The 13,982-nt window shown below is 42.3% G+C and overlaps 1 protein-coding gene across 1 annotated transcript in view; it reads left to right on the top strand.

The window, feature by feature from the left end:
• Positions 1–9,118: 9,118 nt before the first annotated feature.
• The window catches only part of KPNA4 (karyopherin subunit alpha 4), a 48,575-nt gene continuing 43,711 nt past the window's right edge, over positions 9,119–13,982 (top strand). Inside the window, exon 1 of the mRNA XM_031957600.1 lies at positions 9,119–9,395. Coding sequence (XP_031813460.1) covers positions 9,327–9,395 — 69 coding nt within the window. The 5' untranslated portion in view covers positions 9,119–9,326. The remainder of the gene's footprint in view (positions 9,396–13,982) is intronic.

The following is a 13,982-nucleotide window of genomic DNA, read 5'->3' as shown; positions in this document are numbered from 1 at the left end:
ACCTCTTTACTATACCCTTTTGTTCTATTCTTTCCAGGTCAACGATCACTCATTGGCAGAGAAAATAAAAACTAAGAGCTCTGCCTTCTGTTGCTAGTTTTCACTAATGCAGAGCAGTGATCCAATACTCTCAATTCTCTTTAGACTGAAACCCCACCGGACTCTTAGTTGTTCCCAGTTTTCCTCATCCACCCCAACTTGTTCTGAGGTCTAGTACTTGCCTTTGCTTCCATCTTCAAATTTCTGTTGATTATTTGACAGATCAGCTGAAATCCTACCTTTTACAGGAATATTTCAGAGCTAATAAGACGTGTCTTAAAGATAGAAGGTAGTGGAAAGTCACTTCCCTATTCTGGGCTTTAGTTTTCTGATCTGTGAAAAATATAATTTGACTAGATAATCTATGAGCTGCCTTTCAGTTCTAAATCTATAATCATGAGGAAGCTTAGAAAGCATCTGGTCTAATATGGGCAACCTGCAACTTTTTCCTGAGTTTCTATTGTAGTCACTTGTCTGAAACCAAACACTTTCCTTTACAAGGACTCCAAGCTTTCTGAGGGTAAGGACTGTCTTGCTTCTTTTTTGCAATCCCAAGCTAGTAGTGCCTTATACTTAGCAAAATGTTGATTGAACTAAACTTATGGCAGGTACAAAGGAGTTTTGAATTCATTCACTGTGTACATATTGAACATTTTATTTATATGTTGATTTAAAATATGTAGGTTTGCATATTCTAAAAGTTTTTAAATAAAAATCAACATAATAGGAGAAAGGAGTAACTAACTCTAATCTTGAAATATGTGTGCTTTCATATGGCAACTAGAATTCAAGATCTGCTCTTTGGAAACTACAGTCAAGTTTAATAAGTAAGTGTCCCACAAAACCAATGCAACCAAGTATTGTTTTTTTTTTTTTGTTTTTTTTTTTTTTTTAATTTTTTTTATTTAATAGCCTTTTATTTACAGGATATATACATAGGTAACTTTACAGCATTAACAATTGCCAAACCTCTTGTTCCAATTTTTCACCTCTTACCCCCCCACCCCCACCCCTAAATGTCAGGATGACCAGTAGATGTTAAAATATATTAAAATATAACTTAGATACACAATAAGTATACATGACCAAAACATTATTTTGCTGTACAAAAAGAATCAGACTCTGAATTATTGTACAATTAGCTTGTGAAGGAAATCAAAAATGCAGGTGTGCATAACTATAGGGATTGGGAATTCAATGTAATGGTTTTTAGTCATCTCCCAGAGTTCTTTTTCTGGGTATAGCTAGTTCAGTTCATTACTGCTCCATTAGAAATGATTTGGTTGATCTCGTTGCTGAGGATGGCCTGATCCATCAGAACTGGTCATCATCTAGTATTGTTGTAGAAGTATATAATGATCTCCTGGTCCTGCTCATTTCACTCAGCATCAGTTCGTGTAAGTCTCTCCAGGCCTTTCTGAAATCATCCTGTTGGTCATTTCTTACAGAACAGTAATATTCCATAATTTTCATATACCACAATTTATTCAGCCATTCTCCAACTGATGGACATCCATTCAGTTTCCAGTTTCTAGCCACTACAAAAAGGGCTGCCACAAACATTCGTGCACATACAGGTCCCTTTCCCTTCTTTATAATCTCTTTGGGATATAATCCCAGTAGTAACACTGCTGGATCAAAGGGTATGCACAGTTTGATAACTTTTTGAGCATAGATCCAAACTACTCTCCAAAATGGTTGGATTCGTTCACAACTCCACCAACAATGAATCAATGTCCCAGTGCAACCAAGTATTGAAGGAAAAACAGAAAACTGGGAAGCAATCTTTACAATAAGTGTTTTTTGATAAAGGCCTTAATTTTCAAATATGTAAAAAACTGAGTCATATTTATAAAGATAAAAAATAAATGGCCAAAGGATATGAACAGGCAGTTTTCAAATGAAGAAATAGAAGCTATATCCAATAATATGAAGAAATGCTCTAAATCATTTTTGATTAAGAAAACTACAAATTAAAACAATTCTGAAATTTCACCTCATATCTAGCAGATTAGCTAATATGACAGAAAAAGAGAAATGACAAATATTGGCAAAAATGTGGGGAAATTGGGACAATAATGCACTGTTGGTAGAGTTGTGAACTGATCCAACCATTCCAGAGAGAATTTAGAACTATGCCCAAAGAGTAATCAAATTATGCATAATGAGTAATGACTAATATGGAAATGTTTTATATGATTACACATATAACCTAAATCAAATTGCCTTAGGGAAGAGGGAGGGATGAGAATATAGAACTCAAATTTTTATTTAAAAATAAATGTTAAAAAATTATATTTACAATAATGATAAATGTTGGAGGGGCTGTGGGAAGACTGAGACACTAATACATTACTGGTGGAACTGTGAACATATCCAACATTTTGAGACTATGCTCAAAAAGTTATCAAACTGTGCATACCCTTTGATCCAGCAATGTTTCTATTGGGCTTATATCCCATCTTAAAAGATCTTAAAAGAGGGAAAGGGACCCACCTGTGCAAAAATGTTTGTGGCAGCCCTTTTCATAGTGGCAAGAAACTGGAAACCGAATGGATGCCCATCAATTGGAGAATGGCTGAATAAATTGTGATATATGAATGCTATGGAATACTATTGTTCTGTAGGAAACAACCAGCAGGATGATTTCAGAGAGGGTTGGAGGGAGTTACCTGAACTGATGCTGAGTGAAATGAATGAACCAGGAAATCATCATACATGGCAACAACAAAATTATACGACAATTAATTCTAATGGACATGGCTCTCTTCAACAATGAGATGATTCAAACCAGTTCCAATTATTCAGTCATGAAGAGACACATCAAGTATCCAGAGAGCCAACTGTGGGAACTGAGTGTGGTTCACAACATATCATTTTCACTTTTTTTGTTGTTTGCTTACCTTTTGCTTCTCTCTTTTGTTTTTGTTTTTTACTGTTTTTTTGCATGATAAAAGTATAAAAAATGCATATGAATATGCAAAGTATATGCATAAGCAATGTATGCATATAGTGGATTTAACATATTTCTACCATGTTTAACATATATTGGACTACTTGCCATCTAGGGGAGGGCGTAGGGAAAGGGGGAAAATTGAAACACAAAATTTTGCAAGGACTAATGCTGAAGAATTGTCCATGCAAATGTTTTGAAAAACAAAAAGCTTAAATTTTTAAAAATTATATGTATTTGGGAAAAATAAAATACCATTTAAACAAGAAAAAAAAAAGGACTGTTTCTGGTAGCCTTGAGATATGAGACACACACACAAAAGCCAAAAATGAGGAGAGAGCTAGAAGATGAAACTCTTAACACACAACTTGAGCAAGTCAGTCTGTTCCTAAAACTTTTTCTTACAGGTGAAAAGGGAATAGATTATAATTTGTTGTTGTTAGGATTTTCCCCATGCCCAACAAAGTTACTTTGCATTTGTTTTGTGTAGACTGTCTGGGTAGCCACTGTCTTCCTTATCTGCTCCCTCCTTCCTCTTGCCCCCCCCCCAAAAAAAAAAAAACTGCTTGAAGTTGAGATTGGGCCTTTTTATCCTTTAATATTTAACATGTTGCCTGTTCAATACTAGATGCTTCAAAAGTCATGTTCAATTGCATTTGTCTAGCCAAAAAGGGAAAAAGAAAATATCTGTTCCATCGTTAATCATTCTGAGTTCACCTGGAATCATGCTTTACATATAGTAGGTGCTCAATAAATCTGTTAAAGAGATTAAAAATTTACCCCAATTTCTGAAGCAAACATTGCTTACTTTTTAGTCTTTGTTGAGTTATTTCAGTCATGTCCATCACTTAGTGATCCTATTTGGGGTCTTCTGGGTAAAGATACTGGAGAGATTTGCCATTTCCTTCTCCAGCTCATTTTAAAGATGAGGAAACTGAAAGAAATAGCACTAAGTGATTTGCCCAGGGTCACATAGCTAGTAAGTATCTGAGGTTGAATTTGAACTCAGGTCTTTTTTACTCCAAGTCCAGCAGTCTATCTACTGGGCCATCCAGCTGTCTATTTAGATATTTAGGACACCCAAAAGATCAATCTAACAAATCCCCTAAATAAGTAACCATCACGGAATGCTTTTAAATTTCTGGTACAGTTTAAAGAGAAATAAATATGGCCTTGTTCTTGAGACCTGTTCCTACTTATACCCTGAGAATAGATCCCAAATTCTATTAATTGATGTAATTATCAATTTTATCTATTTGTTTTTGTGATCAAGCCAGATCAACTGAAATATTGCATATGATTTCATAAATCTCCCTGGGGTAGATTCTTCAGTAGGGAAGCATCCCCAAGAAAAGAATGCTACAACTCAGCAATGAAAACAATTGTTCATCACAACTTTCCCCACTGAGGATGGGATAACAAATACTCTATTAAATTAATCCTGGTGACACACAAAGAGTCTTCATTTCTGCAATCGGTTGGGAGTGCAGTGGAAGGAAGTCTGGCTTTGGAATCTAGAGACCCAAGTTCAACTGACAATTTGGTCACTTCCTGGAAGACTGACCTTCAGTCTCCTTCTCAGTAAAATTCAAGTCTTGGAGATGACTTCTAAGATCTCTCCTAGCTCATTCTGTTTCAAATATTTTCTTATCAATTAATCTTTTGCAAAATTTCCTGGTAGGGATGTATTCAAATTATTGGGTTTCTTGTGTCTTAGTGTACTTTATATATCTATTGCTTTCATATTAAATAATCTTTTTAAAAAGCAGTATAGGAGGCAAGACTCCATCCTAGGTGGGGGAATTCTAAGAGGCCCTTCTCCATTAGATCTGGGAATACTATAAGGGCCTAGAATCCATCTTAGATTTGGGAATTCTAATGGAGCCTGGAATCTACCTTAGATTTGTGAATTCTACTGGGTCTTTAAGTTTAAATTAGATTTGGGAATTCTACAGGGGCCTAGAGTCTATTTTAAATATGGAAATCCACAACCTCCTTACTAGAAATGAATTCCATAGACTTTTCTTTACAATTAGGTTTCTTGCTATTTTGTTTTAAGATATTCCCAGATGCCTGAAAATCATTACTCCTTGACATCCCAGAGATCTCACCTGCCAGGAGGAGTATATAAAATGGAGAATAAATGTCAGTTCTTGGAGATTTTAGCCTAGCCCCAGATGGCCCATGACTAACTGCAGAAGATGCATTATGGTATGGAAAAGAGAGTCCAGTCTTGGAGCCCAAACGATTTTTACACATGCGGTTGTATGAAGTCAGGAAAGTCACTTGATCTTTCTGTGCCTCCAGGTAATTCTCTAAGACTATAAATTAGAGAGGAAGTACAGGTCTGCACCAGGGAAAAGTTTCCACATGAGCTCCTTAAATCATTGAAAGTATAGACCAATCGATTTCAGCAAGTGCGTGCTAGGCCTTGTCCTAGTCACTTGAAATACAAAATAAAAATAAAAACCTCTCCACTAAATGGGGGAAACTATCTCTCCACCTCTAACATCTAAATATCTACCACTATTGTATCATGTTTACCATCGGTTTCTCTTTCCTTCCTTCCCTTCTCTCTTTTCGTCCTCTTTCTCTTTCTCTTTCCCTCCCTCCTTTCTCATTGTCTCTCTTCTCTCCCTCTCTCCCCTCCTCAATCCAGAGTAAATATCTGTAAGACCCCAAGGGAGAAGATATTAACAGCTGACAGGACCCTCCAAACCCCACAGGTGGACATCAAATTATCATCCCCATTGCATATAGGAGGGACATCACTAGTGTCAGGTTTTTCTGACTCCAAGACTTGCTCAATTTGATCCCAATCTACACTTAGTGATGGTTTAATGGAGTCTTAGCTCTAACTATGGGATAAAAAGCTTTGTCCTCAATTATAGAAATTAAACCGCTAGAGCTGAAAAGAATTCCAGAAGCTAGATTCCAGAGAGTATCAATGAATGACCTGCTTACGGGCCTATAGGTAATAACAGAAGTAGGCTTTGAACCTTGGCCCTCTCCTTCTACAACTGTCTTTCCTGACATGGCATCCTGATTCCTGCTATTCTCCTAAAAAAAACAAAAGGTATGATTCTTCTTAAATATTTCAACCAGCTGTGGGTTTGAACAGGGGAAAGCTATTTTAGCCCAAGGTCATTTTTTCCTAAAGGTCTTTAAGATAGTGTCAAGTCCATCAGGAGGGCAAGAAGTCCCACCTCCACCAGGGTGGGACTCCTCCCTCCCTCCACCAGGGGCCTGCTATGATTTGTTCCAAAAACGACCTGGATGCTTCCGTGGACCAATGTTTATATGATGCCTCTTGGCGAGATGATGTCTAATGACAGGGTGGGGCTTCTCCAGTAATATGTGGTTATTTGGATCCTGGCTGTTTGTTTGGTATTTACCTTAGAGAAATTTCAGTAAACAACTCCTTGGTCTATTGTTTTCTCGTCTTCAACTCAGATAAATGGTATGATGCTTCACTTAATGAGTCTCCTGGCATGAAATTTCTTTAGAACAAAATCCCTGCTTTTAAAAAGGAATCTTTCTAAGTCATTCACAGTGCAGTCCTATGCATCTGTGGCAGACCATGGGGGAAAACGTGTCCATTTCCAACTATAGCTAAAGAGACATGACCCATTCAAAGATTTGGGACTTTGAAATCTCCAGCCTCCCTTTTATTTTCTTCTCTGACTCTGCCTGAACTCCTAGTACCCAATATCCTCCTACTTTTACCTATAAGATATGATCAGATGTAAGTCATTAAAAATAATAATTATCACATACATTGTCCTTGGAGGTATGCAAAGTGTTTTACTTATGTGGTCTCATTTTGTAGTTGAGGTGGGGTGTATGATGCTATCATCCCCATTGTACATTTGAGTTATACCACTAGTGTCTGAGGCAGTGTGTGAATTCAGGTTTTTCTGATTCCAAGTCTTACCCAATTTGATCCCAATCTGCATTTAGTGATGGCTTAACGGGCCTTATCTCTATAACTGTGGAATGACTTTGTACCCAGTTACAGAAATTTCTCCAAAGACTCTACTTCTCCTCAGCCTGGGTACAAGTTTAGTTCCAAGTCACAGACTTCAAACTTTGAGTCCCTCTCCTTCCCTTCTGCCTCTGAACTGATAACCCACAGAGGGGTATAGAATATATGATATTATTTTAGTTAGCAAATAATTATATTTTCAAATATGGTTGGTGAAGTGCTTAGCACAGTAATCTGCAAATAGGAAGTGCTTAATAATTGCTTGTTCCCTTCCCAAGTCACTTTTTTTTTATAACTACCCCCACTTAAATTTCAAATCGGATATCTTAAAAAAAAAAAAAAAAAAAAAAAGACTTTTCTATAGAATTTCTCTCTCTAGCAATTAAGTTTCTGATAAAGAACAATGTCCCTGGAATTCAACTCTTTTCTTAAAAAAAGATATTCTATTACTATCCTTCCTTAAATAGTTTACATAGAAGACCAAAAAGGCTCTGACACTTGCCTTTTCTCTGGAAATTATCTCTGCCAGAATTCTAACTCTCGAACGAGATTGAGTGAGAGCAGCTCTCAAGTCTCTTTCATGTCTACATCAATCATTTAGACACAGCTGGGTGGTCCAATGGAGAGAGTTCTGAGCTGGAAATCAGAATTCTAAATGCTGCCTAACAGGTTTAGGAGCTGGAGGACCCTGGGCATGTCCCTTAATCTCGTTTTCCATTTGTAAAAAAGTGGGGAGGCCTTGATACCTTCTAAGCTCCCTTTCAGACCAAAGTTCATTGGGTTAGCCTTTCCCACCTCCTTCATCTGCCCTTGCAACATCCCCCCATTTGGGTCATTCCTTCACTTGGAGCTGGGGAGGGCGGGCCATCAAGGCAGAAGAATCTTTCGGGCCTCTCCGGGGGAAGGCTGAAGCACCAAACACCTTAGGAGGAAAAGGATCGAATGAAGAGAAAAATGAATGAGAACGAGATGAGAGAGGGAGAAAGCCCACAGGAAAGAGGAAGACAAGAGAGGGAGGAGAAGAGAAACAGAATAGAGAGAAGAGGAGGAGACAGGAGGAGATAAGGGGGAAAGTGGACAGGAAGGGAGGGAGTTAAGAAAAGAGGGAGAGAGAAGGGAGAGAAGAATGAAATGGAGAGTGAGAAGGAGGAGGGGAAGGAGGAAAAGAGGAAAGGGTTAGAGAGAAGAGAAAGGAGAAGTGAGGAGGAGACTGGGAGAAGGGAAGAGGAAAGAAAAGGAGTAGAGAAGATGGAGGAAAGAAAGGGGGAAGGGAAAGAAGAGGGAGATGAGATAAGAGGAGGGGGAAGGGGAATGAAGGAAAGAGGGAGAAAGGAGAGGGGGGAGGAAGAGAAGGGGGATAGGAGAGGAGGAAGGAAAGAGAGAGAGACGGGGAGGGGGGAGGAAAAGGGAAGAAAAGAGGGAAAGGGGAGACTGGGAAGCGAGCGAAGAGGGGGAGGGGGGAAAAGAAGGAAGGGAAGGAGGGAAGTAGAGAAAAGGGAGAAAGAAGGGAAGGAAAAGAAGAGGGAGAGGAGAGAGGAGGGGGTAAGAGGAGAGAAGGAAAGAAGTAGATAAGAGGGGGAGGGGAAAAAGAAGGGGAGGGAGAGAAGGACGAAGGGAAGGGGAGGAAAGGAAGAAAAAGGGAGAGAGGAGAGGGGAAAAGGGAGAGGAGGAGGGAAGAGGGAGAAGAGGGGGAGGGGAGAGTGGGGAGGAGAAGGGAACAGATTGGGGAGGAGGGCTGGGCTAGGTGAGGAGAGCCCCGAAGGAGAGGACGCAGTGGGGGGCCGGGGCGAGTTAAGAGAGGTAAAAAAGTGGAAGAGGCAGCGCAGAGAAGTCGGGGAGGATTCCCGCCCCCTCCCCCGCCTTTCCTTTCCCGCTCCGCTCCCGCCAGCCTCCCTCCCCGCCTCCTCTCCCCTCCCCTCCGGGCCCGGCCCCTCCCTTGACTTCCCCTTCCCCGCTCTCTCTTTCCCGCCCCTCCGCCTTCCTCGGCATCGCTGATTCGCCCGACGCCCGGGCCCGGGCGCCCAATGAGCTGGCGGGTCTGGCGCGGGGGGCGTGGCCGCGGCGCCGGGGCCCTCAGATCGAGGCTGCCTCCCCCTCTCCGCCGGCAGGCAGCAGCAGCGGGAGCGGCGGCGGCAGCAGCAGGAGCGGGAGCCCCGGCCGGCGCAGCCGCAGCCGCACACACGTTCGGCCGCCGTTGCCGCGGCCCGGCCCCGCACGGGTCCTCTCGGCTGGAGCTGCGGGCGGCGGCGGCGGCGAGGGCGACAGCTGAGGCGGCCCTGGGAGGGGCGGCGCGGGGGTTGGGGCGGATCCCGCGGGGCTCGGGCGGGGGAAGCAGGCGCCGGCCCGACCATGGCGGACAACGAGAAACTGGACAACCAACGGCTCAAGAATTTCAAGAACAAAGGCCGCGACCTGGAGGTGAGCGCGGCGCCGCCGGCCCGAGGGGCGGCCGGGCGGGAGCGCGGGCCCGGCCGGAGCCGGGGCCGGGCCGGCGTGAGGAGCCCCCAGGCGGGCGTGTGAGAGCGTGAGTGTGAGGCGAGTGTACGAGTGTAAGCGCGCTTGCGCACCGCGGGCACCGCCGGGCCGGAGCCGGGGCCGGGCAGGGTCGAGTCGAGTCGGGGCCGGGTTGGGGCTGGTCGGGCCGAGCCGGCGGCGAATGGCGCGGGGGGCGGGCCCGCCCGTGACGCCTCCGCTAACGTGCCTGGAAGTTGGGCCTGCGCCGCCGCCGGCGGGAGGAGGCCCGGCCTAGGCCCCCGCCCCGCCCCGAGCGGCCCGGCAGTGGCTTTCGTTGCCCGGCGCGAGGGGCCTCGTGGAGCCGGGCCCGCGGCCTGGTCGCGGCGGGGGGTGGGGGTGGGGGACACGGCTCCTCTGGCGGTCCTCCCCGCCCCCCCTCGCGGCCCGCCCTTTTAAAACGCCCGAGTCGGACGCCGAGCTGTCATCCCGGTGCCCGGCTCGTGGCATCTCGGCCCGGGCGCCCGAAGATGGGCCGGGGGGGGCGGACAGCTCTAGGACGCAGCCCCCAGCTTCCCGATTAGGCCGGGGCCGGTCCCCTCGTACGGGGAGAGGGGGCCCGCCCCGGGGGCGGGGGGAGGCCGCTAAAGGTCAGCCTCGACGTTCTCATTGGGACAAGGCCCCTTGTTGGGAGGCCGATGCCGGCGGCCTGAGCCTGGAAAGGCCCAGCATGGCTGCGAGAGGCTGGGAGACGGGCCTTCCCCGTGCTGCCTTTTAACTGGGAAGCCACGCGGGGTGGGAATGTTAAGCAGTGCACCTGATGCCGTCGAGCCGAGTCCTTCCTCTTGTTTCATCCAATTGGTGCCCCCTCGAAGCAGGGGGGCCTGGAAGTCAGTGGGAGGGGCCCAGGCCTTGGCCTGGCCGGTGTGGTCTGGGAGCCGGGCTGCCGACCTCCCCTCCCCAGGGATGGGTTGGGCAGCCCCTCACTACCCGTCTGCCCAATAAAGCCTCGTCAGGTATCCCAGTGACCCTTTAATGAAGTACAACACGGTTCTTTGAAGGAAAAAAATCTGGCAGTGGTTTTTATGGTCAGGTGACTGCTCTTATTAGCGAAAAACTACCCTGATCCCCTCATCCCCTACGTTTGCATAGGAGGCAGGTAACTGCAATTTTTTTCTGCATTTCAGTAGCTTAAGTTCTGAATCCTCAAGTTTTAGTCTCATCTCTGAAGTCCCAAGACTTGGCAAATCACTTAGCTTTGTGGCATTTTCATCTAGACAACTGGAGGAACCCGACACCTGCTTCTTGAATGCTGCGAAGATGAATAGGTTAAAGTTAGGTAGATATCTTGCCATCCTCAAGGCATTTTCCCACCTTCATTCCCCAGTGGGGTTTGGGAGGAGTTTCCCCTCCCCCCATTTGCTAGCATTCACAGTAGTTGATTCCTTTGCTTCGTTATTTTTCTCTGCTAGGTTGACTCAGTTACAATGAAGCCCTAGAAATGGGACCTAAAACATACTCTTTCCAATTATTAAAAGTAAAAGAACATTTTAAGTGCAGCCAAATGAATTGTCTTGAGAACATAGTTTTCAGAGTTAACTAATACTCTTAAACTGTCTCTTTTTTTTAACCTTTCATCCCTAACACTCCTCCTCTCTCCCCTTCCTCCCTCCCCCCTGCCCCCAACACCTTATTCAAAATAATTTTCAGAAAATTTCGGGTGACAAAAGCAGCAAAGATTTCCCCTTTTTTCCCCAGAGTGTGACTGTTGAGTTGGGGACAGTAACCATAGAGAGGGGACAAGCCAACAAAGGAAGTGGAGGGTGGCCAGGCGGCTAGAACAGTTTTCCTAGGCAAATGCAGTTTAAAGCAAAAGCTTACCTGATTTATGCTTCTAACATAGTCGAATTTTCTTGTGGAATTCATTTAAAAGTTGGTCTTTTTCATGCTTTTTACTTAAATAGTTCTGAAAATAGTAAAATTGAGATAATGAAGAACAGATAAATATAAAGCATGATGAAGTGGGAAGATGTTGAAGGTAAATTCCAGGCACTGATGCTCACTGGCTATGTGGCCATGGCCATGTCACTTGACCTTTCTGAGTTTTCATTTGTAAAAATATCTCTAGTACTCGCCTCCCAAGGTGGTTGTAAGGCTTAAATAAGATTATGCATGTCAAGTGTTTGATACTTAAATTTTGCATTTATAATTCTCAGGCCTTAAAATATGTTTCGAAATGGATTGGATTTCTTTTACGAAAGGCAGAACCTAAAATAATAACTTACTGTAAATATAAAATAATATTATTGTAATATTTTCTTTGACCTTTAAAAAATTGTAGAGTTAAATTTTAAGTGTTTGACCCCAAATATGGCCATGACTACATAACAGAAAAACACCTTGACATTTTTTTAGACTTATCATGAATATTTGGAATCATCTGCGCAAAAATCTTGCAAAGGACATAGCTTTTTCATTTTAACTGTGTGGACCAGATATTTTGTTGTGTAGGCACAGTCTAGGTGGGTGTAATATACTCTGGTCAGAATAAATGCATTATTAAACTATTAGGTCTTGTTAAATTAGCTAACTTCTCTCAAAAATCTTCAAACATATGTTCAATATTTAAAATAACTACTGTATGTGATTATTTTTCGTATAATAGATGAAACATGTAACCATATAAAATATTTATACATCTTTAGGTAGGAAATGTCATCTGGTTTAGTATTGCTAATGTTTAATTCTAGTTGATAAAAAATATAGTTGGGAATTAACTTTCTGTACTTCCCATGAATTAATGTTTTACCTTACCTGTGAATCATGTTAACACATGAGTTCCAGAACACATTTTTCCTTCAGTGAAATTTTTAATGGGAAGGGGTGTAGTGATAAATATAAACTAAATGGTAAAATACTAAAGCAACTTTCAGGTTTTTTTTTTTTTTGTTTTTTTTAAGCATTACTCATTGCCATGAACCTTGGTCTTAGTCTTAGTCATTTATGAAAAGTAAGAAAAAAAAAAAGTTACTGGGAGCAATATTAAATCTTGGTTGGTATATATCGTTTGTGCTTTCTACACATGAGAATATACAATTAGTTCAAAATGCATATTTGTATTTGTTAAATATCACTTATAGGAGGCAAAATGATGTGGGGGATAAAATCTTGGGCTTAGAGGAAGGAAGTAAAAAAGGTCTGGGTTTAGATAGCTCCTCTGAAATCCTATTAGACAAATCACTTAATCTCTGCATGTCTCAAGGAACCATCATCAGAGGAACAATGTGCACGGTATGTTGGTTAGTAGTCCAAAGATCCAGGTTCAAATTCTCTGATAAAATATTGGGCAAGTCTTTTCACTTATAAAATGAGTGTTGGACTTGATAATCTCCAATGACTCTTCCAGCTCTACATCTGATTCTGTTATCCCTGGGACCTAACCTACTAAATCATAGATGGGTTGTTTAAGCAGGGTAAGGACTGGACCTGTGGTTTTTGTTTTGTTTGTTCCCCCCCCCCCCCCCCCGGTGGTATAGAGAACTTCCAGAGCAAAGAAACTAAACTTCAAGGGCAGTAGCTTCTTTCTGCAATTTACTCTTTTTAAAATTTATTTATTTTTTATTTAATAGCCTTTCATTTACAGGTTATATGTATGGGTAACTTTACAGCATTGACAATCTGCAATTTACTCTTGAAAGTTCCTCTGAGCCTTGATGACTAGCTTATAGCCCCAGAACAGTAGGTTTCAGAGTAGAGTCTGGAACCATTTGTCTCACTGTTGAGGTCATGTCTGTTTGTGTGTAATTTTTATTGTTATTTGATCACACATAATTTGTTTTGTTTCCAGATAGTGAATAAGCTTCTCTAGCATAAGCTCTAGTTTAAACTCCACACTATCTGATAAGATGCTACACATGTAAATGAGAATGGAGTTACCATTTTCTGCTGATACGTCTTTAAGGATACTTTGTTTCATGTGAATTCCTGCTTTCTCTTTCTTCATTGTTCACTTTTAGGACAAAATTCTCATGTTATCCCTCCTCTTTTGCCTTCATTTTGTTACATTTTGACATATCATCTTATAGTAAGTGAATCTTTTATTTTTACTATTAAGCAGCCTAAAGCAACATGGGATTTGACCATTATAATGAGGAACCAAGTCATTCACTACCTCACTTTCAAGAACAGTAATTGACCAGTTAGTTACCTATTCATAGTTAAACTTTTAAGCATTCCTTTTCTAATTCCCTAAAAAAAAAGTTGTAGATTTATTTGGCTTAATATTTGTACAGTGGAAATCTGCTATTGCATGCTCTTTGCCTATGTCCTTAAATCTTAGGGAGGGTTTATCTATTTTACCCCAGGCTGATTTTGTATGTGAGACTTCCTCACATCTGTAAGCTGCTGCTGCTCTTGCTACTCCAGGAAGTCAGCCACTGTGACAGAATTGTATTTTTAGTTATTTTCATTGGAATCAAAAATTATTTGGGTTTCTTGTTTTTTACCTCTTCTCTTCGTGTATTTTGTATTGGGAGGGAAAGCTACAAATTACAA

The sequence above is a fragment of the Sarcophilus harrisii genome, chromosome 3 (genome assembly GCF_902635505.1).
Source record: "Sarcophilus harrisii chromosome 3, mSarHar1.11, whole genome shotgun sequence".
Taxonomy (NCBI): Eukaryota; Metazoa; Chordata; class Mammalia; order Dasyuromorphia; family Dasyuridae; genus Sarcophilus; species Sarcophilus harrisii.
This window is presented reverse-complemented; position numbering and strand designations above follow the sequence as displayed.